The following is a 24,735-nucleotide window of genomic DNA, read 5'->3' on the forward strand; positions in this document are numbered from 1 at the left end:
CTCATGGGCAGTGACAATTAACACAAGTATACATGCTCATTAATTGGTCGATTCTCTATACTTCATGTGAACCAAACTGCCTAGATGATCTAGTCTAGACTACATCCGAAGATGATCTAGTCTAGCACTAACCTACTACCGTTGAGTGAATCTCGCTATTAAGTACACCACCAATTACTAACACGTTCAACTTTGTGTATAGATATTAAAAAAATTTGTAAATAAATATTAAAGAAATAAGAGAATTAAATGGAAATCCAAAAACCGGAAGTACATGGTTTACATTGCAAAACCTACAAAATCATGTTTGGCTAAAAAAAAGCAATAAATTTAAGGGAAATTACATAAAAGTAGGTTTATTACTAGAACAACACGTTATGATTTTCGACTTACTCAAACAACACAGAAAAGTTTGATTATTACTTCTAAACCACCAGGGTTGTGTGTTTTATTACAGTAGTGCCATTTATAATTAAATTTCTCTTCTAAATAAAAGATTGTTTCCTTCATCGTGTCACCTAATCTCATTTCTCTTCTTCTTCTTCACTGAGCTCTCTACAGCGAACAGAGCAAATTCTTTAATCCTTCCCTCTTTCTCTCGCTTTTTGGTTTTTCAGATCAAGAAGCTTTCTCCAAGGTTAGTTTCTTTCTCAATTCGTTTTCGTTTTTAATAAAAAGATTTGGTTTTTAGAACTGGGTTAATCCATTCTTTGATTCTTACGATTTGTTCCTCTGAATTTTTTGTTAGTAGCTGAGTTCTCCTTTAGATATTTTTTCGATCTGGTTCACGTCTTTCTTCGATTAGGGTTTTGATTTATTTGCTTGAATTCACTTATAGATCTGTCTCCCCTGTAAAATGTTAATTAGGTATGAACAAGTTTTTTTTTAAATATCTCTTTTGTAAAAACAGAGAAAACAGAACAAAACAATGGCAGCAGCAGCAGCAACATCAGCTTCTTTGTTTTCAATTGGATCTTCTTACTCGTCTAAAGCCAGCTCCTTTACACCACAGTCTAGGACACAAGCTGTGAGCTTTAACTCAATCCCTAGTTTCACCGGTCTTAGATCAACCTCACTCATCTCTGGATCTGATTCTTCTTCTTCCTTGACCAAGACTCTCCGCGGTTCTGTGACTAAAGCTCAAACCTCTGACAAGAAGCCTTACGGATTCAAGATCAATGCTTCTTACAATTTGTGTATGCCTAGTCTATAGATGAACGAGTTCAGGTTTAGCACTTAAGAGTAAGATGATCATGTGGCTATTTAGAGTTTAGGAGATACGATTGATCTGGGTAGTCTCGTAGAACGAAGCTAGACTGAGTTCAAATTGAGATAGTGATAGGAGAAGGGAGTTTGAGCATATATTAGTCTGCTTGGAATACATTGCCAATGTTTAGAATCTGAAATCTCCTCATTGGTGCTCAGAAGTCTTACTAACCTCTAGCTTCTGTTGTCACTCTATTTCTCTGCTTCCGTTTAAAACAAACACACAAACCCAAAAGAGCCAATAAGCTAAGATGCATTGTTTAGACTGTTCTTTACATCGTCCGTGCACAGAGCTGAATAAAATCGTTGTAGCACTCAAGCTTTTGACTTGGTATAAAAATATTATCATATCTTAGCTGTGATGGATTAAACATTCAGTTGTGTAGATAACTGCAGAGGATGAATCTGGCATACATGTCTGGGATTTCCGGAAGGCCAAGGTTCGTGTCCAAGTGATTCCTGGTCATACACACTGGTATGTTTGCTTCCATTTCCTTTTTGCAAACTTTTTTTTTTTAAGTAACCAAGATCCTTGAATTTGTGCCTTTGTATGTTTCTGTCAAATTTTGAAGGACAGTCTAAACAATGCATCTCAGCTTAACCATTAATCGATCCGGCAAGTGCCTTTAACCATTAAACTACAGTTTTCTCTTTCTCCAAATTTTGATGCGGTTTTGTTATTTATATAACGTGTTTGAGATTCTGAGTCAGTTTCGTGTTCCATGTTTTCATTGAGACTTTTGAGCCATTTAGAGAAGTTTTAAACTTTTATGATCTAAAAGTCTTTGATGGTCTGCCTCTCCATAGACTAGACATGAAATTCATGTTTTGTCTTACACTTGTTTGGCAAATTCGGGTTTTGTTTGATGTCTTCGTCTTAGTGTTTGATGACATCGTTGTAGTGTTTGATAAATTGTTTTATTGTTAGTTAAAATTTATAATAGTTTTGTCGATTTGTCTTGTGTGAGTTGTGTCCGAATGGTTTAAAAAAAATACTGTAGCAAGAAGCACACCAAGTGCTCGAGAAAATGCTTCAAGAACCTCTTTGTTCTAAGTATCTTTTTTTTTATAGACTCTAACCTACGGTTTCTATGGTCTGGTAACAAATTCTTGGTGAGAGTTAACTGCTATCATTAGGGAGAGTTCAAAGAGGAAAATGACCAGTTCAATTTTGTCAATGGTGAGGTTGATGTTTTTCAAGTTGATTAAGTACAACCATATTGGAAGATGTGATCATGAAGCTGGTGTCATGATTTGTTAGTTACCGTCAAACATAAGTTTTCTAATTTCGCAGATTGTGATGTGTTATGCTATATGTTGAACATAGGTCCTATGCGGTGCTCAACCAAACACTTGTGTAGGTTGATAAAAGTCATAAGGCATAACTAGGTCTAGAAAATAGTATGTTACTAAGAGTGTTGTGTTGATCTTGAGTTCTATATCTACCAAGCACATGCGTATGCTGCTGATTTATCTCATTATTCTATTGGTATTTGTACAAGGTTCTGCTGGGTTTAAGATGCCGAGTATGAATGTCTGTTAAGTTATTCTGCAAGTTAAGTCTTAAAAATCTGGGTATATTTTACTTTCAGAGAGCATCTAAAAGTTGGAAGTGGAACTATATGCCATGAAGACCAACATAAGAGAGTTGGAGGGATGGTTGAAGTGGTGATTGTGATAAGTGACTTGCTAGAGACAACTCATCATTGCAGCAGATCATTCAACGGCAAAAAAAAGGTTTGTTTAAGTCTCAAACTAATACAATAGCTCAAAATGAGATGTAACGTATGATTGGCTGATTTTTAAAATGTTGGATTTTCCCAGGTTTTATACTTTGACAACTTCTCACCTTCGATCTGTTTTGGACTTCCCAAGTCACATATGGTTTGATCTATGTCAATCTGTTTTGGACTTTTAGTGTCAATCTCTTAAATTTCGACAGGTTTGACCAAAGATTTTGTTGTTGTTGGTGTTTATCTCTCTTAGATTTTCAGCTATGTCCCTGACCTTGCAAAGATCAATAGCAGGCCTAATATTCTCCTCTAGTGACTTGGACTTCCATGGAGATTGCTTATCGGTTCTTGGCTACACGTAAAGACTCAAAGAAAGGGAAACTTTCTTTTTTCGGTGATCCTCTTGCCTTTCTTCTCAAGTCCACGCCCATTTCTTTTGATCCAGGCCCTTCATTTCATCAATACAATCCAGGACGTCCATTCAACCCTAAAGACATGAGTATCTTCTCAGCCACCATCGTCAATGCTCCACCATCAATGCCAAACAGCTAGAAACTCCAACGTTCTCCTCCATTACTTCGCATATCTAGTTTCCTTTTCTGCGTATTTTATGACCGTTTGGTTCAGCATTTTGTATGGACGCATTTTCTAAGTAATAAAAAAAATCGGTTTGTCGTTTGCTTCAAAACATCGTCTTGTTCTTGTGTTTCTTCTAAGTGTGTCTGGTTTCCCTTCACTTGGCTGATTCGTTGAGTCTTTTATCTTTGTGCGGATTCTCCTTAGATAAAGCCTCAAAACCGGTTACTCAATTCACTTTCATCACCACCACCTCGACACTTCCACAAGTCGTCTCGTACTAGTGTGCTCACAAGTGCGGTGTGAGTCCATTCTTGTAACACTCCCTCGCATTTTCAAGGAAATCAAAAAGTTTGTAGGGTACTCAATCACAAAGTTTGTGACTCCATAGTTGTCCAGTTGTACTCTCGTATTCATAGTTGAACTTTTGCATTTTTTTTGTATTTCCAGTTGGACTATAATATAAATTGTTAATTAGTAGTTGACCACAAAATTTATCACTATTAATTAGCATATACAAGTAAAGCCATAACACAATGTTCATAAAAACTTGGTTTTCACCTCTTTTGCTTCATTTGAGGTGATCACTTACTAAGTCTTCCTCATACTATAAAGAATGTTTTATGTGAAAACGATAGTATGTATTAGAAAGTGATTAATTCTTGTATTGTTGATTAAACATAGTTCTTTAATAGTTCAATATGTAAAGAAATTTGTATAAACCTTAATTATCATTTTCATATTTTAAATATAAATGCAAATCTAAATATATATTTAGTTGTACCTAGTTGAACTGAGTATTATATATTTATGTTATCTAAATATTACCCTCTATAGTTAAAATGTAATTTTGTGTGGTTATTGTTCATTACCTCTCAAAAATATAATAAATAAATAAACAATTACGAATTACATAGGTTGTTCTATTAACATCTCTTACTTTTTCTAGTAACATCTCTTACTTTTCTAGTAACATCTTTTACTTGTTCCATTTCCGGTGAATAATTAGCTGGAGTTGCAGAAGAAGATATGATGAAGATGACTACAAAATTACAATAATATTGTTCATTAAAACGGATTTATGGACGTCACTAAGCAAAAGAACGTTATGTACGTACACTAATCTCAAGAACGTTATGTACGTATGCGTTCATATGTACGTACACGTTTATATGTACGTACACGTTCGATTTTAGGTTTAATGAACCCGAAATTACCAGAATATCCTCGTCTTCTACCTCTAACATACGACTGAAAACCCTAATTTCTCCTGCCTCACTTTATTTTTTCACGATTTATGTCTATTTTTCTGGTTTCACTTGTGGGGTTTTTACTCAACTATTATAGATTTTCATCTCAACATCTGATTTCTAAATTAAAAACCTATAAAAAGTGAGTTATATAGATCCCCCAATAAGTCTATCACAACGCTAGACTGTCTTTGCCAGCTCAAACAAATTCGTATTATTCTGGTAAGACTTTACAGCTGTCAAAAATGCCTACTAAATCTACCATATACTAGAAGTCTACCAATACAAACAAAGTATACTAAAAATATCTGTAAAGGATGAGGTATGTCGCATAAATCTGTCGCAACAGGCCATTAGTCTACCATAAATATCTTTTGGGTCATATTGACTGTTGAAGGTGTATATCAGATATTTTTGGTACACTTAGTTGTAGTTGTAGTGTTGGTACACTTATTGATATCTATCGATTCATCTACGTCCACCGATAAGTGTACCAACACTACAACTAAGTGTACCATCTATGTTGACCGATAAGTGTACCAACACTACAACTAAGTGTACCAAAAATATCTGACGTACACCTTTAATCAGTCACCTATATAAATGTACCATCAAAGAATCGGTAGACTTTATCCCAGTTCCCAAAATTTTTTTTTTCTACTAATGGCATTACCCGTAATTACCTTTTTATCAACACTAGTTTCAGGGGTAGTATGGGTACAAAGTTTATTCTAGTAATTACAAACTATTGTATGCTACTTTTGTAATAAGGAAGCTTTTATGTAATATTCTAGTAACTCTCCCTAAATTTAAAGAAAAAAGTAGGAGTTTTCATGTCTTGCCGCAGAAGAAAACGAGCCCTAAGGAACTATGGGTTCTTCAACTTGGCCTTCTCCTTTTCCAACCCAGCTTTGACATCAGACATCATCACCTCAAGTTTCTTAACTTGTTTTTCAAGTTCCCCGATCCGAACTTCAGAGACACGATGGTTCTTCCTGTCAAAGCAAACCTTCCGAAGCTTCAATCTTAACCATTGCAGATTGAAACCGACTTGAGTCAGATCAGACAAGTCCTTGGAAGCCTTGCTTAATTGAGACTCGGAGAGATCATGTAGAGGCTTGTAATAAAGTGTATTAATGATGCCTAAGAGAATGTTCATGTACGTTGTCCTTAGTTGCTGGTTTTGCAATTTAAATTTCACTGCAGTTTCTGGATGGTGCTGAAAAATCCAATGCATTAACTTCTCCTGCGAAGGGTCAACAATGAAGTCATGGACAACATTTTTACTTTGTGTCTCCATATGGTTCCCCATTTGTATTCTTCGATATTTGGTTCCCCAAGTTTAAGAACACAAAGCTAAAAGAATTAATCTTTAGGAAAATCTCTCAAAACCTAAAGCTCTCTTGTTCTCTTTTAAACTCTTACATTATGCAATAACTCTGCATCTCCTTTTATATAAAAACCTTAGATAATATTTTCCTAATTCAATTAGGAAAACTAACTTATCTTAGATAACTCTAAGACTCAAATATGTATTTAGCTTTTCTCCTAAATATACTCTTTTGGACCTCAAGCTATTACTAGCTAAGTGCTCACTGCTCACAACTCCTTTTTTATATAGTAGCAAATAAATATGAAAACTTTGCAGTTTTTAGATAAAATCGAATCTAATTTAGTGAATCTTCCTTTGATTTCGTGAAACTACCAATAAACAAGATTTCATATATAGTCAATAATTTTTTTGTTTTGTTTTATTTATTTTTTTTGAGCGAGAAACTATGAAGTACAAGAATATTTTGGGTTTGATAGGTAAGTACGTGGAAACGAAAAAAGATGAAATAAAAAAATTGGCTTTAAATTTTCCGAAATGAAGGAATTGTTGGATTTATCACTTAAATGGATTAATGGAAAAGTTGCAACTTACATTTGTTTGGTGGGCTGCAATTTATAAAGAAAACTTGATTCGTTAGCATTACGTTCCAATTCCTCTTCAACAAAACCATCTCAAGCTTTGGCTTCAACCATTCAACATTCAAACCGGCTTGTGTCAAGTCAGAAAAACCCTCTGATTCTCTGAAGCGTTGCCTTATTTCAGCATCTTTCATATCACGCGACTTCTTGTGGTAAAGTGTCTCAAAGATATCGAAGAGAACGTTTTATCTGATTTGTATCTGGACGTTGAACATTCATTGCAGTTTCTCGATGTCTTAAAAAATAAATTTTGCTAACGTGATCTGCGAAGATAAAACATTGAACATTCTGTTGGTTCCTCCACCATATATATCCCTAATAATTCTGATCTACTAGGCATATCCATAAATTCTTAGAAAAAGTTTTGTTTGAGGTTTTTTTTTTCGCTTGATGCTACCGCAATCTCTTTATATAGGCAGCGTGACACTTAGGCCCTTAGCAAATCGAATCGAATAAGTGAATCTTTCAGATTTAGTTTTGACAATAAAATCAAATTTATATATTCACTAATTTGGCAAATTATAAACTTCAGGTGAACCAAACCATAATGGGAAAATAAGATCATAACAGCTCTTCTCACTTCTCTCGTAATATTTTACATCAATGGAATTATTTTGAACCCGATTTTTATTGATAAAAGCCACTGTGAAGAAGAATTCACAACAAGATTTTTATACGACGAAAAAGCTGAAAACATAGCAAACTCAACGATAAAATAAACCCTTGGGAGATCTCTGACAAAGCTTCCGTTGTTTAACCAGACAAGCATGGATAATTTGGATGATCTATGCAACACCAATAATAGATGAAACCGCTGCTCTCGCCATAAGATGCTTTACGTCAAAGTAACATTTATTATCATACTATTGACATCGACCTTAAGTGTAAGTGGATGGGGATATAACCAGGGGTGGATCTATGTAGTGATGGGGTGGGGCACGTGCCCCATGCTACTTGTTAAAAATTATCTAATACATTTGGTTAGTTTAGTTACACAGTTTAATTGTTACCTAGGTGCCCCATGCATCTTTTTTGGTGAGGAGTTCCAATCCTGACTTTCATCTTTTTTTGTTGCCTTTTTTCCTACAACCAATGTTATTTTTGTTATGTTTACTTATATGTTAATATTTTTTTCTACTCTAAATTATACTTACATTTAAATAGTTAATTAGTATAATATATATTGTTGAAATCTATCTAAATAAAGGATTTTTTACTAAAATTAATCATATGAATTCAAAAATAATACATAATATAACTCTTGCATGTAACTTCTAAACATTTCTACAATTCTATATATTAGTTTTTAAGATTTTAAATGTAGATTTGGACTCTTCATTGTTGGACCTTCGATTTGATATACTATTTATCAATATTTTACAAATTTTACCGTGATTACGAAAGGTTATATTGATTATTATTTATGATTTTTCGAATTTTTTTGTACATTTTTTAGAGTTAGAGAATAAAGTTGCAAAAAAATGATTATTTAAAAGGTTAATATACTACACAAAATCCTTATATAATAAATGTTTATATATAATTTTCATTTAAATATATGTAATGTGCAATTGAATATATTATAAAACCAACTAAAATAGTTTTTAAATATACAAAGAAAATTAAATTTGTTTAATATTTTATAATATAAATTTAATATATTAATTATTAAATAATTTGTGCCCCACATCAAATTTCTTTCTGGATCCGCCGCTGGATATAACGTATGTTGTTTCCTATGGAAAACATTTGCACATTTCATACATGAATAAAAATTACTCTCATGTATAGTAAATCTAACATGCATGAAAGATGTGCAAATTACTCTCATGTGATTTCCATTCACGAATGTGATTTCATTCTCCATGAAAGATGTGCAAATTCTCTCCGCAGAAAACAAAATTCGCTATATCCCCATATACCTACTTATACTTAAGGTCGTTATAAATGGATATGATGATCGAAAAAGGTTACTTCCTCTGCAAACCTTGTTACTACGAGAGCAGATCTTGAGTGTCACATAAAGGACTGTCACTTCCAAGTAGATGTACGGTGTGCTTAATTACCAAGTTTGTGAGCAATCATTTATGTGCTTAATTACCAAGTTTGTGAGCAATCATTTATTCTTAGGTTTACACCCAAGAGTAGCTCCACGGTGGTATCTATGTCTGCAAAATAGGTAACTATCATTAGCTACTAAAATTGAATGTAATTTTACTTAAACAAGACTAACATTTTGCTCTAGATATTGTGAGTATAAAGAGTTAAAGTTTCACTTGAGATCTACCTAGAATATCGATGTGAAGAACCTCTCCCGGCTTGGCGATGTGGAATTGATCATAGGAAGAATCGAAATGGTAAATATCGCTACAAGATGGGACTTTTTTTTGGCTAATGTTTTCACATCTTGAAGATTTGGATGGTTGTGATAATGTTCTTCTTCTCCTTTACTCTCTACTTATACAGTTATACTATACATAAGAAGATTCAACGTGGGACGTGGCTTTACATGGTTGTCTTCTTTTGATAATATAAAAGATACGTAATATATTAATCTTTTCAGATCTTGATATTATAATAGATCTAGATAGTAGATACAGTTTGATTCGTGCCAGCTTCTTTATAATAAAACAAAAAAAATCACATTCAATGTTTTCACGTCTCGATAGAGTCTTATGTCGGCAAGTCTTGATTTGAAATCATGAACTATATATTAAATCAGTAAATCACATTTGGGTACCAAATAATGAGTTGGAAAGTTGCTTATGGGCTTAATATGTAGCAAGCCCATTCTCTGTAACAAATCCCGTAACCAATTAAATACCAATAGGCCCAATACATATGAGAAAGTAAAATTATTTATTACAAAAGCGGCTGTGAAGAAGAAGGCAACGAGCTCTGTTTCTTTCTCAGACGAGACATGATGATCCAATAAACAAATCCTGCGATGATGAAACTGAAAAACAAAGCGTTGTCGTAAACAACGACGAACCCATTCGAAACCTTCGACAAAGCTCCGATCTTGTGTAGAAAACCAGGCACGACTGGGATTATTCCGGTGACCAAAGCCACTATGGCTGCAACGTTATATCCCTTGGTATAGTAATAATCCCCGGAGGGACTCAAAGAGTACAAATCTCCAATGTTCAGTTTCATCTTCTTGATCAGGTAATAATCTGTGAGAAGTATGCCTCCGAGTGGACCAATAAGGGCTGAGTACCCGATGAGCCACGTGTACACAAAGCTCTCACTAGATTTGAGCAATCTCCATGGCTGACACACGATTGCAATAACTGCTGTCAAGAAGGCTCCTCTCCCGAATGTGAAGAACTTAGGGTTTAGATTCACAAGCGCATTTGCTGGGCCGACCACGTTTGCTGCTATGTTTGTAGTGAGTGTGGCTAGGGAGATTCCGAGGATAGCGAGTATAGTTGTGGCGAGGCCTCCGATTTGATTTAGAAGCTCAATAGGATTGGAGATGACTCTTCCAAAGATGATGCTTGTGGAGGAAGTAACAGCTACACCAACGAACGTGAACAAACCCATGAAAACGGGAAGACCAGCTTGACCAATGATCTGATCGGTTTGGGATTTGGCGAACCTGGAGAAATCAGATATGTTTAAAGATAGAGTTGCCCAGAAACTTATGTTTGCGGTTAGCGACGGGAAGAAGAGAGTCCAAAACTGAGCAGAGGTTAGCTTGGATGACAAGGAAAGCATGTGACCAAACCCACCGGCTTTGATATAGGACCAGACTAGGAGACAGGAAGTGAGAGTGATCAAAATTGGAGCAGAGTACTTTTCGAGATTTCTGATTCCGTCCATTCCTCTCCAAACAATACAAAGCTGAGCCAACCAGAAGACCATGAAACAAGAGAACTCAAGCGGAGAAGTACCAAGCCAAGGTAGTGTATGAGACAAAGCAGAGTTCTTAATGTGACTCGGTAATAGCAAGAAGATAGCTTCTCCTCCTATCCATGTCTCGATACCATACCATCCACAACCTACTAATGCTCTGAGTAGAGTCGGGATGTGAGCTCCATGGATGCCAAACGATGATCTAGCAAGGACAGGGAAGGCGATACCGTACATAGTGCCAGGCTGAGCGGTGAGGACGAGCGTCACGAGTAGTATTAGGTTGGCAGTAACCACTGTTGCTATCCCTTGCCACCACGCCATGCCAAGGTCCACTAGGCTCCCAGCGAGGTAATAAGTAGGCACACCAACAACGAGACCGATCCATAAACTTGACATGTCCAACCATGAAAACGTTCTTTGGCTTGGTGTTGTCGGTTTCAATTCGTCATTCGTGAGGGATGGGTCGAATTGGGATTCGTCATACTCCAAGTCATTGAATTCTGAGCCGGTCATCGCCGAGAATCTTGAGCGGATGTCACCGGATCGGGTAGAACACAAGTTGCCAACACGCCGGTTTGAACTCAAGTTGTGGTTGCCCAATTCATAGAGTTTGCGACTTTTATGTTGCGAGTCAAATTTAGACCCAGAAGAAGTGTTGTGGCTTGAAACTGTGGAGACATGCTGATAAAGTTTAGCTTTCGTCTGGGATAATAAGTAAGAAATTGAATGCCGATTGTGATAGTGGGGATGAAGATTGAAATGGAGACCACCAAGGCTTAAGCAATTTGATACCATCGCGTCTTCTCTCCTCACACAGAAGAGAGAGAGAGAAGAATGTGTGATGGAAATTGTGCGTTGGTGTTTGTGTTTTAAGTCCTATGAGAAATATGTGGCTGGGAGATGAACCATGTGGATGTTTCGTCGCTCTCAGAGTCTCATTTTTTTTTCCATATTTTTTCCTTTTAATAATAAGATTCTATTTCCCTTTTTTATTTAAGCCAAATAGATAGATTCTCATGTTCATGTTACTCAATTCGTTGACTTTCATTTGCCTACTCATTGAGTCGAAAATTACTCAACTAAAGAACGTGAGTTGATCCCTAAAAAAAAAAAAAAAAAAAAAAAAAAAAAAAAAAAAACGTATATCTTAGCTATAATTTTCTTTCTAAAGCGTATTTGATGGATACTACAACATACATGACAGTGACATAGTCTCAAAAACAACTCGAACACTTGTTTCTTATTCTTATTTTACCTAAGAACAAAAGAGCCACATTGACTCGTATACTATTAATAACAGGAACAGAGTAGTTCATAGAAGTGTGACCAACTTTTTGGCCTCTGGCGAAGATGTTATTCTTTCAAGCGATCAATCTCTTTCTCCCACTTCAGACCAAACATTTGACGCCCAAAAGGAGCGATCAGGTTGTACCTAAAAACCTGCCCAGAAACAAGAGACCACATAAGCAAACCATTATACATCGCAAACAGAATCTTGATTTGTAGTTTGAGTACTTGCCATGTTTTTCAGCAAATCTGACCTCTCTTCCCAACCCGATTGGTCTTCCTCGAGTTTCATTGTCCATGCTTTCTTCAGTGTAACTCTCCATTCTTTTGCTTTGTTTCTTATCTCTTTGTTGAGTTCCACCCATTCAGGAGCAAACCCGTTCTTGTTCAGAATCCGATACAATGTATCCTCAGCTGGGTCTCTGTGAGGATTTGTGTGGAGGTTCAAGAGTTTGCCTTTACCGGGTAAGTTCTCAAAGTGGCCTTCTTCCATCGAGTGCCATATCCTTTGCTCAACCACGTTGATTATGTCAGTCTCTGACCTGCAACATCATCCTATGTTAGCATCCGTTACAAGAATGTCAGATCAATAAGATATCTCACGAAACGAAGAAAAACTCATTTGGGAGATTAACCAAAATGCCAGAAAAAAAAGCAACAAGCTTAGGCTTTCTCTGACAAACAAATAAATGTCATAGCAATATAGGATCCACAATAAAATAGTAAAGCTACTGCGCAATTGTGTCAACAAGGAAAAAGCCAAAAGACTTCCCGGGAGTGATACCATACTTCAAACTTTCACGTTTTTTTTTTTTTTTTTTTTTTTTTTTTTTTTGCGATAGTTATGTTTTAGAATGGATCGTCGTCTTGCGTATTGTTGTCTTGTGTTATATCATCTTCGTCGTCTGAGGAGGATATTTGCATAGCTATTGTCTCGAGGAGTTTCTTGAGTTTTTCTTTGCCTTTATTTTTCTTGGATCCGGAGGACGAAGTTGTTGATTCTGTAGGACTTGGTGGTTTGTCTGGCGAAGTTTTTGTTTGAATAGGTGGTAATGTTCGGGATACTGTAGCTATGGATTGCTTTATTTGTTGATGTGTCTGGATCCATTTCTCCAAGTTGGATAAAGAGCAGCGGTCGAGGTTATATTTGTCCCACCATTTGATTCTGAATTCTCGGACTAGTGAATATGGCATCTCTGGTAAGAAGGGTAGAAGGTTGTAGTGCCAAGATAGTATCCAGGGTATTCTCATATCTATGTGGAAGGCTATCTTTGGTAAAGGGCCGATGAGTTGGTGTTTTTCGTGTTTAGTGTAGTAGGGTAGTGAAACCTTTGGTATTTGGGGTGGATATATGTCATCGGTTGGGCCAAACCAGTACCACCATTCGTAGAACCATCCTGGTATTGTCTTGGGGCAATGAAAGTCGAAAGAGAGGAACCAGGAGTGATCATAGGTTCGTAAGTAAAGGGTGTGGAAAAAGGCCTTCTGGTAATCTATGTAGGTAAATCTTGGAATATGGAACCCCGGGATGGAGAATTCTTTTGCGGTGTGCAGGTTTATGAATCCGAGATCTTGGGGATTGCATACTTTGAGGATTTTGCAGGTGGAGTAGGAAATAAGGTTTGGGTCATTCTTGTCGGTATGGTGGGTTATTTCTATTGATTTGGTGTCTACGAGAATGAATTCGTAGAATGTGCGGTTTTTGGTAAGGTTATCGGTAAGGTATTGACTTTCTTCGTAAAATATGCGGTTGGTATATTGGGTTAGGTCTTTAAGGGATAATGGTTTGGTAAATGAGGTTGTAATAAGGTGTTGGCGTTGTGGTTTAAGGAAGTAGGACAATTTTTGATCTATGGTTTTTTGTGAGGAGGATGGATTGGATATTTTTTGTGGCTGGGGGTTGACGGCTTTTGCATAGGATAAGGGAGGAAATTCCGCCAAGGCAGAGAATTGGTTGCTAGTGGTTAATTGCTTTCCTTGTAAATGTGGTTGATTCTTGACGTAGTCTGATGCACTCATTGGTTTCTTTTGTGTTTCACTCATTTTGGTGATCCTGAGATTTTCCCTGTAAATACTCTCTTGTTAGAAAATCAGATAAAGAATTATTTTCCCCTTTTATATATTGTATATCAAAATCAAAAACAGATAAAATAGCTTGCCATCTAGCAAATATTTGTTTAGAAACTAAGTTTTTAACATCCTTTTGTAAAATCTCTTTGGCCGGTTTGCAATCGACACGTAGTAAAAACTTTTTGTTTATTAAATCATCTTGAAATTTAGAAATACAGTTAACTATAGATAAAACTTCTTTTTTAACTGTAGAGTAATTCTTTTGTGGTCCAAGCCAAACTCCTGAGTGGAAACGAACTATAGACTCTTGGGTTGACTCTGGCATTTTCTGTTTAAGGATCCCCCCGTAACCTATTTCTGATGCATCTGTCTCTACTATCATGAATGCATTGGGGTGTGGGATGACTAGACATGGTAGTGTTATAACCTTTTTCTTGATATCCTGGACTAGACTAGTATGCAGAGTTGACCATGGTATGGGGTTCTTTTGTAATCTTTGAAACAATGTTGTATAGTTTTTCGTAGATTAGGTAGAAAATCAGATATGTAGTTTAGGCAACCTAAAAATCTTTGTAATTGTGATTTTTCTTTTATTTCATCTGGAAATTTATTTGCAAATTCTATAGATCTAGATATAGGTGTTATAGTACCTTGATATATGTTGTGGCCTAAAAAACGTATTTTTGTTTGAAATATTTGCATCTTTTTTGCAGATACTACTAGTCCATGCTTTTTAACAATGTTCAAAAAGGTGTATAGATGTTAAAAGTGTTGGTCGATAGATTTTGAATATATTAACACATCATCTATGTATACAATAGAGAAGGTGGAGTAAGGGTTAAATATTTCGTTCATTATATTTTGAAATTCGGATGGTGCGTTTTTTAAACCGAAAGGCATAACATTCCATTCGTAATGCCCAAAAGGCACTGTGAATGCTGTTTTATATTTATCCTTCTCGGCAATTTGTATTTGCCAAAATCCACTTTTCATGTCAAATTTAGAGAATATACAGGCGTCATATAATCGTTTTAATAGATCTATTTTGTTTGGTATTGGGTATCTTATCCATTGTATTACATTGTTTAAGGGTTTATAGTTGATTACTAAGCGTGGTACTCCTCGTTCTTTTTCAGCTTGGTTGTTAACATAAAATGTTGAACAACTCCAAGGAGATTTAGATTTTCTTATTAAGTTCTTATCTAGTAATTCTTGTATTTCCTTTTTGCAATATTCTAAAAGTTCTTGATTCATTTGAATAGGTCTAGCTTTAGTTGAAATATTTTTTTCGTTAAAATCTTTTTCGTAGGGTATTTCAACAATATGTTTTTTTCTTTCCCAAAAGGCATTTGGGAGTTCAGAACATATTTGGTTTAGTAGTTCAATTTCTAAAGTTTTTATTTTATTTGTCACTTGTGGATCACTTAGTTGTTGTTCTATATGTTGGTATTTTATTTCTTGTTGTAAATATTGTATATGTTTTTGTTTCCCGTTTATTAAATTTATAGATTTTTCTATTGTTGAATTTTGTAAGGATAAGATTTCTTTTGTTTTCATTGGGGATAGAAATTCAAACATTATTTTCTCTCCTACAATTTTTGTGGTAATCCCTAGTTATGTAACTTTAAACGGATAAATTTGTGTAAAAAATGGTGTTCCTAGTATAACTTCTTGGCTTAAGTTTTTTACAAGGATAGATTGAGTTTTAAAACAATAATTTTTGTTACAGATTTTTGCTTTAGGTAATTTGTAGTTGACCTTCAAACTACTTCCGTTTGCACCACTAAGTTTTTCATATGTTTTTTCATAGAATTTTGTAGGAACTATTCCTTCTCTAATACAATTATAGTCAGCTCATGTATCTAGAAGTGCTATTGTTTCTAGTTTAAAATCATACCCTATGTGTATTGTGATTTTTGTATACCATTTTTGATAGTTTATTTTGTTTATTATCTGGATATATTCTTCTACTTCTTTTGTTTGTTTATGGTTTTCAGGGTTGCTTGTGGAGGGTTTGTCCATTGTTGTGGGTGGAGATTCATGGACTTTTTGTTCTATAAGGGCTAATCTAGCGTCTACTTGAAATTGATGAAGTTGATGTTGGTGAACTATATAGTCTTACGCAACAACCAAAAAAAAAAAAAAAAGAGGGAGGGATGCTACATGAGGACTTCCCGGGTTTAATTTGATATTCATGTTAATAATTTAATTTGATATTCATGTTAATTGTACATTTTTGCTAATTTTGACAGCATAACGTGCCAATCAGTTTAGAAGGCAGTGACACCAACACTTTTGAGATTGTAGTAAGACATGATGCATGCTATATAATGTTTCTTATTCGTATATGTCTATAATACTTCATGATTTGAAATAATGAGAAGATAATTTTCAAGATTAATAGGATGAATTGTTGTATTGTAACAAGTTGTATATATATATATGGTTCTCATAAGAAAATATTTGCATTATTATTATTATTATTATTATTATTATTATTATTATTATTATTATTATTATTATTAATAGCAGGCTCGGGCTTAAATATATATGTCCAGAAAAAATCGGGCCTTTCGGGCTCAGCCTGTTTGGGCTATAGGGTTTTTCGGGCTTAGCCCGACCGGGCTCGGGCCAGCCCGAAAAGTCTTTTAACAAATATATTTATACTTTTTTATTAACATTTTTGTTTGATTGCAATATTTGATTAATAATTTATTGTAATTAAAGTTTTAAACTCTAATCCTAATTTTTATATTTACTTAATAATCATACTTAATACTTTAAAAAAATTTTCTATGATATTTTATATAAATTATATATTAGTGTATTTGGTTAAAGTATTGAAATTTTGTTTAGTCTTGAATTTTTTATATTAAATTAAGTTGGTTGTAATGAATATAGATGAGTTATTAAATTTTTGATTGATTTGTTTTATAGTATACCTTCAAACACTGTTCTTTTAAGACTTATAAATTTGAATTTTTGATCGGTAAGATAAGCCCGAAAAGCCCTGTTGAACCGGGCTCGGGCTTTGAAATATAGGCTCGGAAATATTTCGGGCCGGCCGGGCTCAAACATATGTGGGCTTTACGGGTTTTGAGCGGGGCCGGGCCGGGCCAGCCCGATTGACACCCCTAAGTCTAGATGGTTTTCATAGATGTATAGATCCTAATTATTTCTGCTAACTGATAGGTGCTGGGGTACATGAAGAGGATGATGGCACTCTTATCCCGTACTTTGAGCTATTGGACAGCATCGGTGACATTGGCGTTGGTGATCGTGGATTTATACGGTTTGATCATGTGTGTCCCATCATTGAGTTTGTTGAGATGACTCTATGAGGGTATGTATTCAATAATTCTGTAATTTTGTGTTATTAATTACATTTTGATTTCTTAGTATAAATATATATGCTTACTTCTTCGTTTGTTTCTTTCTTTCTTGTCTTCGCAGGTTTGATCTCATCTTCCCCGGTCTAGTTTCGGGTTCGGGTTATAATTAGCCATAACTTGTAAGTTTTTGGGAGTGGTTGTGGCTAATTTTTTTTTTCGGATTATGATCTCGTTGTAAAAACTGCCATTTGACTTAATTACTATCTTTTATATATTTGACTCATCGGCTAAATTATACTTTTTGAAGCGAATTTTAGTTTTTAATTTTGTGTTTATAAACTGTTTCCCATATACAAATATCTTCAGAATAAATTTCAAAATTGCCAACTAGAACAAAAAAGAGAACAAAACATCCGAATCAAAAGCAGCAATGACCCGTTCCCATTCTGCTACAAATTCAGTGTTCTCTTAGGCCTTTGATTAGCTTTCAACAGATAGATCTACAATACATTAGAAAGAAAAAAAAAAAGAAGAAGAAATAAACAAGAGAATTTAGGGATTTGTTGTGGTTGCCAAAGTTGGACCAATTTTCAAATTCTTGTTGGGGATCAGGATCAAGTGAGATAAGGTTCATTAGATATGATGGGAAGAAGAAGAAGTAAGTCACTGCTGAGCTGGATAAGTCAACACAAATAGCAAGTGACGTGGACTTAAACAAAGGGTGAAGCAGAGCCTTGAGCTGAAGCAGAGGGTCCTTTTATATTGACTCCCTACTGAAACGTCAAACCCTCGGGTTCGTTTGAAATCGAATCTTCTTACTGATCAGGATCCGAGGCGATGACGAACCCGAACCCAAACCCGACTGTTGGTTGGAAGCAGCTTCGCCGGTCGCCGCCAGTGACAAAATCGACCAAGCATGATCCGCAAATAAGCTATCTCTGTATCAATTTTGAGCTTCTTTGTTAGGTACTTTGGAAAATCTGATTTCTTGGTTTTAACCAGATATTAGACTTGGTTGCAATGTTCCGATTATGCGTTGTTTCCATCATTCAGATAACAGTCTCAGTTCTGAGAAAGATAAAGAGTGTCCTGCAAGCATGGCGAAGACTTTTGTTGTCCAAGAGATGTATGAAGCGAAAATTGTTAGTTGGATTGTCTTTACTGTCTCTGTCTATAGTTTAGGCCTAGGACACTATAAGTTGCGGAGTTTTGTTGAGTAGGTTAATGTTGTCGAAGGGATTGAAGCAAAGGAGGTTTCTCAACTCGTTTCTATTGTAAACAATCTGAGACTTCCTGATAGAAGAGGTCAACTTCAAAGTAAGAAATCTTGTTTGCTCTACTGTAATGGTTTAACTTGTTTTTAGCTGGGTCTTAAATTGTTGGTTAATGGGAAACAGGTGAGGCATATGTGGGTTGTAAACGGCCAAATAGAGGACATGGACGCGAGATGATCCAACTTGGTCTCCCCATAGCTGATAGAGAGTATCAAAGGCATGTCCTTTATAGTGTTCTCCCATAATTTCCTCTCTATTCATAATTTTCTGTGTATGGGTTAACATGAGAGAGATATGGGTTTTATGCAGATCGAAGAGTAGAGCCAATCCCATCAGCTCTTTCAGACATCATTGATCGTTTGGTCTCTAAGCAAAAATCATTCCTGTTAAACCAGACGCTTGCATCCTTTCCTTCTTCAGCGAGGTTAAAGTTGAACTGATTGCTAAATTCGTTAAAACCCCAAAAAACTAGTTTGTTTCCGTTTTCTTAACAAAGTAGGAGTTTTCTTTTTGTCTCTCTATTTATTGTGAACCATAGGGAGATCACTCGCAGCCCCATATGTTTGAAGGTGCAACTCTAGCTATTTACAAAATTATAGTTTTTAACTAAGACTCTTCCTTGTCGTTATGTGTAAGCAATCTCTCTGCTACGCTAAGAATGTCTACTTTTGTTATGGTGTCAACACACACCCACAAAACGTCTTACTCTTTTTATGCATCCAATGAAACAGAGTATTATAGTAACCAGAAAATTCGACCGAGTACAAAAATACCAAGACAAGACACATAGTTTCACCCACATAAGCATAAAAATTCTTCTTCCATTAGATAACTCAAAATGGTAGAAAAATGTTGAGAAAAAAAGAAGAAAGTTAGAGCTACTCGCGCTCCACTATTTTTGAATTTTGACGAAAGATCCCGCTTTGGACTTCTTCGACTCATCTTCTGTGTTGGAATTGGATTAGATTTTGGTTAATTTTTGCAACTTCCGAAACTACCCATTACTCTTTTCTTATATCTCAGAATTGCTTCGTTTCTCTATTAGAGTATATATGTTGGCTTGTTGAGCGTTCGGGGACAAGGAAGAAACTGAGACGTTGAGCGTGTCTTTGGAGTCTTACAAGCTAGATTCGCCATTATTAAAAATCCGTTTCGTTTATGGGATAAAAACAGAATGGCAAATGTTATAAGATCATGCATAATACTCCATAATATGATTGTCGAAGATGAACGACATGCATACAGTTACCGAAACATTGTTTCTGAATTTCAACAAGGAGAACATGTGGATCAAACATATACCGTTGGTGCCGCCGTTGTGGGTTCAAATATCAGCGGTACGATTACTCGTCAAACAAGAATTCGGGATAAACAAGCTCATGACCAACTAAAACAAGATTTGATTGAGCATATTTGGACTAATTTTGGACATCTTCCATATAATGAAGATTGATTTATAAATTTCTATGAGTTGAAAAAGATGTTTGTTTTTGTTTTGATGTTTTTATGTTTTCTGTTATTAATTTCCTAATTGTATGTTTTTGTTTTTCAATTTTAAATTAATGTTTAAATTTTTAAAATATTATTATTTTATTCGGGGGACCAATTACAAATAGACACCAATGCTCTTACTAAAAATAAGAAACTTTCAAAATATTATTATTAAAATCGAGGGACCAAAAACTGTCCCCTACTAATGCCCTTGCTCTGAGGGGTCTGAGACCTTGAGAGAGAGAGAGCAAACTGATCAAACCTAATCAAGTATTTAGGGAAGTTATGTCGATATGTTAGTGATACCAAATCAGTTGATTGATTATAGGATAGTTATACAACTACAGACCTAAACCAATAATAGTTTGTGAGAAATCCTCAAGAGATTTGAATGAATGTGTAAACTTGTGTGTTGTGCTTATGTTCTCAGTCGATAGATCTTGGGCTGTTTAATTAAATCTTTGACATTTGATTTAAAGCAAAATCTAAAATATCAAAGAAAAATGATCTGAGTGCTTTCCTTTCCTTTTCGATCATTTTGTAAAAGTTGAATATACACTAGTTGATAAAAATAATATCTAAAACATATTATGTGGTAACAGTTTGTGTTAAGAAGTGGGGTATCAATGTTTTGCTCAAAAAAAAAAAAGGTATTAGTGTTAATCACGATTCTTACATGATTATAAGCAAAATTCAAAATTGCAAAATAAATATAGCGATGCCATGGTTAGCAAAATAAATGTACACTACACAATTACTTAATTTCCCATGTGAAGTTATTTAATGAAATTTGGAAGAACCTTTTATTATTTTACTTGTTTAATAAATAGTCAAATCTAGTTTTTAGTTTTTTTTTTTCTCACAACTTTTAAGTAATAGCAAATGATAAGTAGTTTTCAATCGTAAGAATACGGATAACGAATTGCTAGTGCATTATGTCTCAGGTGACAACATTACAATTAATTACACTAAAAAGAAAAACTAATTTCTTTATTGTAAAGTTCACACATTACATAAGCCAGCGGGATTTGAGATCTCTAAAATTAGACTCTTAAAAGATAAGGAATGGATCCTTAAGTTTCTAATCCAGCAAGAAAGAAAAAGAACAAACAGTCTAAAAAATTCCCACACTTGTTACGGAAGGGGCAGCGTCGAGAAGCCATGACTTTTGGACGCCTTGATAAAAAAGCCTAAGAAGGAACTAAGACGTTTGCTACGTGAATATAAATTGTTGTTGTTGTTTTACCTCTACATTGACCATCCATTTTGTATCTGTCGGGGGTCGATGATGTTCATTATTTGCCTTGGAATTGTATATGTCTGACCTAGTCATTGACAATGTCCAATCCATGGTTCCATCTGTAATTTTTGTCAATCATTGCTTCTAACATGAACTCATTAAGAGAGATTGAAGTAAATATATTTGCGATGATGATCTAACCATTTACCTTAGTGAGATGTGGAGGTTTACTCTTGGAGGGGATTTGCTTTGCAGCGTTGGTTTCTGTATAACCTAATTCTGATTTGAGAAATAGATAATGTGATGGAAACCGTGCAATGGATAATGTGATGGAAACCGTGCAATGTTCTTGTTTATATAGATGTGATGATCTAACCATTTACCTTATTTATTATAATTATTGGATTGGGCTATCATTTGGTATTTATTTTCACAACAAATGATTGGGCCTTGGATTAGTTCTGGCCAGGAACAAGCCCAAATCATTATTACCCTTTTACAGATTCAAGATCTAAAGCATCCCCGAAAGTTCTATGAGATGCTTACTGAAGTAGGAGGAAACACCTTATGGCGATGAATCAACGGCACAGAAAGGGACAAATTGTGAACAACAGAAAGAGCATCGGAAAAAGTTGGGAAATACTTTCTCTACAAGGTTAGAGAGAGAGAGAGCCATATAATTTATTTATATTAACGTAATTTACCAACTAATTTCTTAAAATACGGATTGCAGCTTAAAGATGCTGCTTGATACTTTAACTGGAATGTGAATACTAGTAGTAAAAGTCAAGATAACAATTTGCTAGGGTACGCAAAAGGCCGGTCGAAAACAATAAAAGCTAGAACACACCAAACAAAACTTAATTATGGAATGTATTAATTCAAAGGAAGTTTTATTTATTTATTTAGTTTAAACTAAGAAGTTCAACTTCAAACACCAGCCAGGCCTCAGGAGTAATAGTGTCACGAAAACCTTCCACACCATGTCTGTGAGCCACACAAAATATTATCATGATCAAAATATTAAAAAGGTTGAATAAAAACATGACAACAAAGATAAATCAAAATGATCTGCAAAGGCGCCGCTTTACTTACCACAATGCTGGAGGGATTGTAAGCTTTCTTTTGCCACCAACACACATGCCTTCAAAATTTACAAAAAATATACATCAAAACAACATGATGATACACATTTTGAACATAGTGAAGAGAAACCAGTACGAAAAGGTTACCAAGAATGCCATAATCCAATCCCGGAAAGACATTTCCAAGACCTGCGTGTAATTAACAACAACAACGAAAAGCACATATATGAGCATCCAAGTAACAGTCAAAGACTACTATTACAGCCTCTTATTTTCGAATCTCGTTATAATACCAACCTACACGAAACTCATGAGGATGCCCTCCACAGGTGGAATAGTAAATCCTCCCATTTTTATGAAGCCTTGCAGTATAGTGGACAGTAACCTGCAATCAGAGACGACAAAATGAGCTTCTACAAATATTTTGCAAGTTACAAACTTAAATAGTTTTGGTGCTCTCAAATATCTTGTTTCTTCAGATCCTATCCAAAATGATTCTTTGGTGCGCTTAGGTCTCAAATAAGGCATTAGTTTTGTTTTGCTTTTTATCCACCACCAATTCTATAACTACCCCACATTATTTACCACACTGCCACCTTGTTCAATAATCTATATGACATTGTAGTAATCATGTGATGATATCATTGTCTTGAAATTTTAAGACCTAAATAAATGCGCACATGCCCATTTTCCAGGATCAGCTTTCGTCTTGCCGTCGCCCATGCATATATCGTAAACAACGAGCCCAGCTAGATCAGGTGTTTGCTTCTCAACTAAAGTAGGAATGGTCTTACTCTTTAATGTAGCTGTAGCCTCTTCCTTACTAAACCTCCTTTTCTTCTCAACAGGTTTATCTGGAGTCTTGGAGCTTTCACTCCTGAATTAATACCAAAAGCAAAAGCACAGAAATTTAAAAGACGGGAAAAGGTTTTGGAAGAACCATATTAAAGCCGTCTTGACTTGTAAAAAAGAAAAATCAATCTATTTACCTGCTTTGTGGAATGGCTGCATCACTGGTAGAGCTATCTGGAACTGTAGTACATGGTGGGAGACCAGGTAGTGGACGGATGTAGCGGCGGCGCATGTGGGTAGTTTGTATGCTCGTTCTACAAAGCACCTCAACAGATAATTTGCGTCCTCTCATGACGCTCCCATTAAGTTCAAGCGCCTTATCAGCAATGTCTTTTCCGTCAACATTAGCCTGTGCATAGCTGAAAAGATCAACAATAGACAAGTATTTTAAGTTAAGAGAGACTGATATAACTTGAGAGTTAATTAGGAAAAATAAGGCACAACACAACAAACCCCTACCCCTCAAGAATAAAGACGCTATACATCTCTCCATATGAAGAGAACAGATTACTCAAAGCGCTCTGGATATCAATCTTACTAAGGGAAGTGTCATATCCTTCAACTCTTACCACAACGCTACTGCAATAATAGGATTTTGCATGAGATGAATAAATTCAAATGAATTATATAAGAAAGGGAAATCTTCAAATGAAAATTAAATAATAAATGGCAGTGTGGATTACTCGTTTGCATGTTCGGGAAACGGAAAAGGCTTAACAGAGACATTCCATCCTCCCACATCACTTCCATTAAGTTGCATGGCCTTATCGACTGCGCCTTCTCCCAGAAAATATATATAACCAATTCTGTATCATATTCATGTAACAACAAGTTTGTTTTGTTTAGTTAGATCATTTTAACTCTGGAATAAAATTGGAGGAAGAAGAAGAAGAAGAAGAAGAAGCCACAAAAAAAAATACCTCCTGTGAACACATACATCCGTGATCTCTCCACATGAAGTGAAATGTTCTCTCAACGCCCTCTCGACATCGGCAATAGGAGTCAGCCTAAAGTCATAGCCCGAAACAGTAACCCTCCCATAGTCACTGAAATTATTCGATAACACCCATATTGTATATCAACGAACGTGACAAGAACGTAGTACACACAGAATTCATCTTACGTTTTACGTTTTACGTTTTACATATACAAGAAGAAGAAGAAAAAAAAAAAAAAAAAAGACAAATAATATCGATTCAATTTACCTGACTTTTCGCAAAATTTTATGCAATCCCTACAAGTACAAAAAGGAAGATCTAATCAGAAACCACAAATTGAGAAACAAGGGCTTATTAGACTGACTGAATAAGAAGAAAAGCCATAAGACGATTACCTCGTCGGCGGATCCGTCCATTGGTGTGGAGTGAAGAGAGGTTGAGACGAGCGAGAGGCGACAAACCCTTGACAGTTTTTAGGGATTAAAATTAGGTCTGAAAAGGGTTTTTATTAT

The 24,735-nt window shown here is 35.3% G+C and overlaps 4 protein-coding genes, 4 long non-coding RNA genes and 1 pseudogene across 23 annotated transcripts; 3 read left to right on the forward strand and 6 right to left on the reverse strand.

Moving 5' to 3' along the window:
- Positions 1-374: 374 nt before the first annotated feature.
- On the forward strand, positions 375-3,687 carry LOC147929096 (uncharacterized). Of its 12 annotated transcripts, none has more exons than XR_015578773.1 (5): positions 375-637; positions 1,653-1,741; positions 1,844-3,003; positions 3,091-3,150; positions 3,253-3,687. It is a non-coding gene; the product is annotated as an uncharacterized LOC147929096 (long non-coding RNA). The 12 variants fall into 12 exon arrangements; XR_015578763.1 differs by having other exon boundaries at positions 428-637; positions 911-1,741; positions 2,859-3,003; XR_015578766.1 differs by having other exon boundaries at positions 457-637; positions 911-1,741; positions 2,859-3,003; positions 3,091-3,208; positions 3,291-3,687.
- Positions 3,688-5,693: 2,006 nt separating this feature from the next.
- Positions 5,694-6,137, reverse strand: LOC104737813 (MATH domain and coiled-coil domain-containing protein At2g42465). Its single transcript, XM_010458076.1, has one exon. It carries the CDS (start codon positions 6,135-6,137, stop codon positions 5,694-5,696), a length of 444 nt encoding a protein of 147 aa, XP_010456378.1.
- A 1,204-nt stretch (positions 6,138-7,341) lies between these two features.
- On the reverse strand, positions 7,342-9,245 carry LOC104734376 (uncharacterized). 2 transcript variants are annotated; one of them, XR_759255.3, is made up of 3 exons: positions 9,084-9,226; positions 8,784-8,964; positions 7,342-7,879 (listed from the first exon to the last, which is right to left on the reverse strand). It is a non-coding gene; the product is annotated as an uncharacterized LOC104734376 (long non-coding RNA). The 2 variants fall into 2 exon arrangements; XR_759254.3 differs by lacking the exon at positions 7,342-7,879 and having other exon boundaries at positions 8,632-8,964; positions 9,084-9,245.
- A 243-nt stretch (positions 9,246-9,488) lies between these two features.
- On the reverse strand, positions 9,489-11,528 carry LOC104734377 (purine-uracil permease NCS1 pseudogene; annotated as a pseudogene). Its single transcript, XR_015578760.1, has one exon. The product of XR_015578760.1 is annotated as a purine-uracil permease NCS1 pseudogene (transcript).
- A 479-nt stretch (positions 11,529-12,007) lies between these two features.
- LOC104734378 (uncharacterized) lies at positions 12,008-13,392 on the reverse strand. Its single transcript, XM_087482351.1, has 3 exons — positions 13,271-13,392; positions 12,174-12,483; positions 12,008-12,094 (listed from the first exon to the last, which is right to left on the reverse strand). The coding sequence occupies exons 1-3, from the start codon at positions 13,390-13,392 to the stop codon at positions 12,008-12,010; spliced, it is 519 nt and encodes a 172-aa protein (XP_087338477.1).
- A 3,789-nt stretch (positions 13,393-17,181) lies between these two features.
- LOC147929097 (uncharacterized) lies at positions 17,182-17,654 on the forward strand. Its single transcript, XR_015578775.1, has 2 exons — positions 17,182-17,354; positions 17,465-17,654. It is a non-coding gene; the product is annotated as an uncharacterized LOC147929097 (long non-coding RNA).
- A 476-nt stretch (positions 17,655-18,130) lies between these two features.
- Positions 18,131-19,315, forward strand: LOC104734379 (RNA demethylase ALKBH9B-like). The gene is made up of 5 exons (XM_087482635.1): positions 18,131-18,309; positions 18,397-18,485; positions 18,564-18,660; positions 18,741-18,834; positions 18,927-19,315. The coding sequence occupies exons 2-5, from the start codon at positions 18,441-18,443 to the stop codon at positions 18,970-18,972; spliced, it is 282 nt and encodes a 93-aa protein (XP_087338761.1). The 5' UTR covers positions 18,131-18,309; positions 18,397-18,440; the 3' UTR covers positions 18,973-19,315.
- A 1,708-nt stretch (positions 19,316-21,023) lies between these two features.
- On the reverse strand, positions 21,024-21,685 carry LOC104734380 (uncharacterized). The gene is made up of 2 exons (XR_759258.3): positions 21,557-21,685; positions 21,024-21,467 (listed from the first exon to the last, which is right to left on the reverse strand). It is a non-coding gene; the product is annotated as an uncharacterized LOC104734380 (long non-coding RNA).
- Positions 21,686-22,059: 374 nt separating this feature from the next.
- LOC104734381 (uncharacterized) lies at positions 22,060-24,735 on the reverse strand. Of its 3 annotated transcripts, none has more exons than XM_087482630.1 (11): positions 24,619-24,735; positions 24,491-24,519; positions 24,206-24,331; positions 23,969-24,091; positions 23,745-23,864; positions 23,423-23,644; positions 23,228-23,310; positions 22,731-22,818; positions 22,581-22,622; positions 22,444-22,492; positions 22,060-22,335 (listed from the first exon to the last, which is right to left on the reverse strand). In XM_087482630.1, the coding sequence occupies exons 1-8, from the start codon at positions 24,637-24,639 to the stop codon at positions 22,787-22,789; spliced, it is 756 nt and encodes a 251-aa protein (XP_087338756.1). In that variant the 5' UTR covers positions 24,640-24,735; the 3' UTR covers positions 22,060-22,335; positions 22,444-22,492; positions 22,581-22,622; positions 22,731-22,786. The 3 variants fall into 3 exon arrangements, with proteins under 3 accessions (XP_087338756.1, XP_087338755.1, XP_087338754.1); XM_087482629.1 differs by having other exon boundaries at positions 23,114-23,310; XM_087482628.1 differs by having other exon boundaries at positions 23,098-23,310.

Source organism: Camelina sativa, chromosome 13 (assembly GCF_030686135.1).
Source record: "Camelina sativa cultivar CO46 ecotype springtype chromosome 13, ASM3068613v1".
Classification (NCBI taxonomy): domain Eukaryota; kingdom Viridiplantae; phylum Streptophyta; class Magnoliopsida; order Brassicales; family Brassicaceae; genus Camelina; species Camelina sativa.

What these genes read in the sequence shown, in the direction of transcription:
- LOC104737813 (XM_010458076.1), bottom strand. Translation starts at nt 6,137, where the DNA reads ATGGGGAACCATATGGAGACACAAAGTAAAAATGTTGTCCATGACTTC.
- LOC104734379 (XM_087482635.1), top strand. Translation starts at nt 18,441, where the DNA reads ATGGCGAAGACTTTTGTTGTCCAAGAGATGTATGAAGCGAAAATT. An exon ending in AGATGTATGAAGCGAAAATT is followed by an intron (nt 18,486 to 18,563) that starts GTTAGTTGGATT and finishes TTTGTTGAGTAG; the next exon opens with GTTAATGTTGTCGAAGGGAT. An exon ending in GCTGATAGAGAGTATCAAAG is followed by an intron (nt 18,835 to 18,926) that starts GCATGTCCTTTA and finishes GGTTTTATGCAG; the next exon opens with ATCGAAGAGTAGAGCCAATC.
- LOC104734378 (XM_087482351.1), bottom strand. Translation starts at nt 13,392, where the DNA reads ATGATCACTCCTGGTTCCTCTCTTTCGACTTTCATTGCCCCAAGACAA. An exon ending in ATCCACCCCAAATACCAAAG is followed by an intron (nt 12,484 to 13,270) that starts GTTTCACTACCC and finishes ATGATGTTGCAG; the next exon opens with GTCAGAGACTGACATAATCA. An exon ending in CAGATTTGCTGAAAAACATG is followed by an intron (nt 12,095 to 12,173) that starts GCAAGTACTCAA and finishes GTTTCTGGGCAG; the next exon opens with GTTTTTAGGTACAACCTGAT.
- LOC104734381 (XM_087482628.1), bottom strand. Translation starts at nt 24,639, where the DNA reads ATGGACGGATCCGCCGACGAG. An exon ending in AGCGTCTTTATTCTTGAGGG is followed by an intron (nt 23,645 to 23,744) that starts GTAGGGGTTTGT and finishes TGATCTTTTCAG; the next exon opens with CTATGCACAGGCTAATGTTG. An exon ending in GCATGTGCGCATTTATTTAG is followed by an intron (nt 22,819 to 23,097) that starts GTCTTAAAATTT and finishes CTCTGATTGCAG; the next exon opens with GTTACTGTCCACTATACTGC.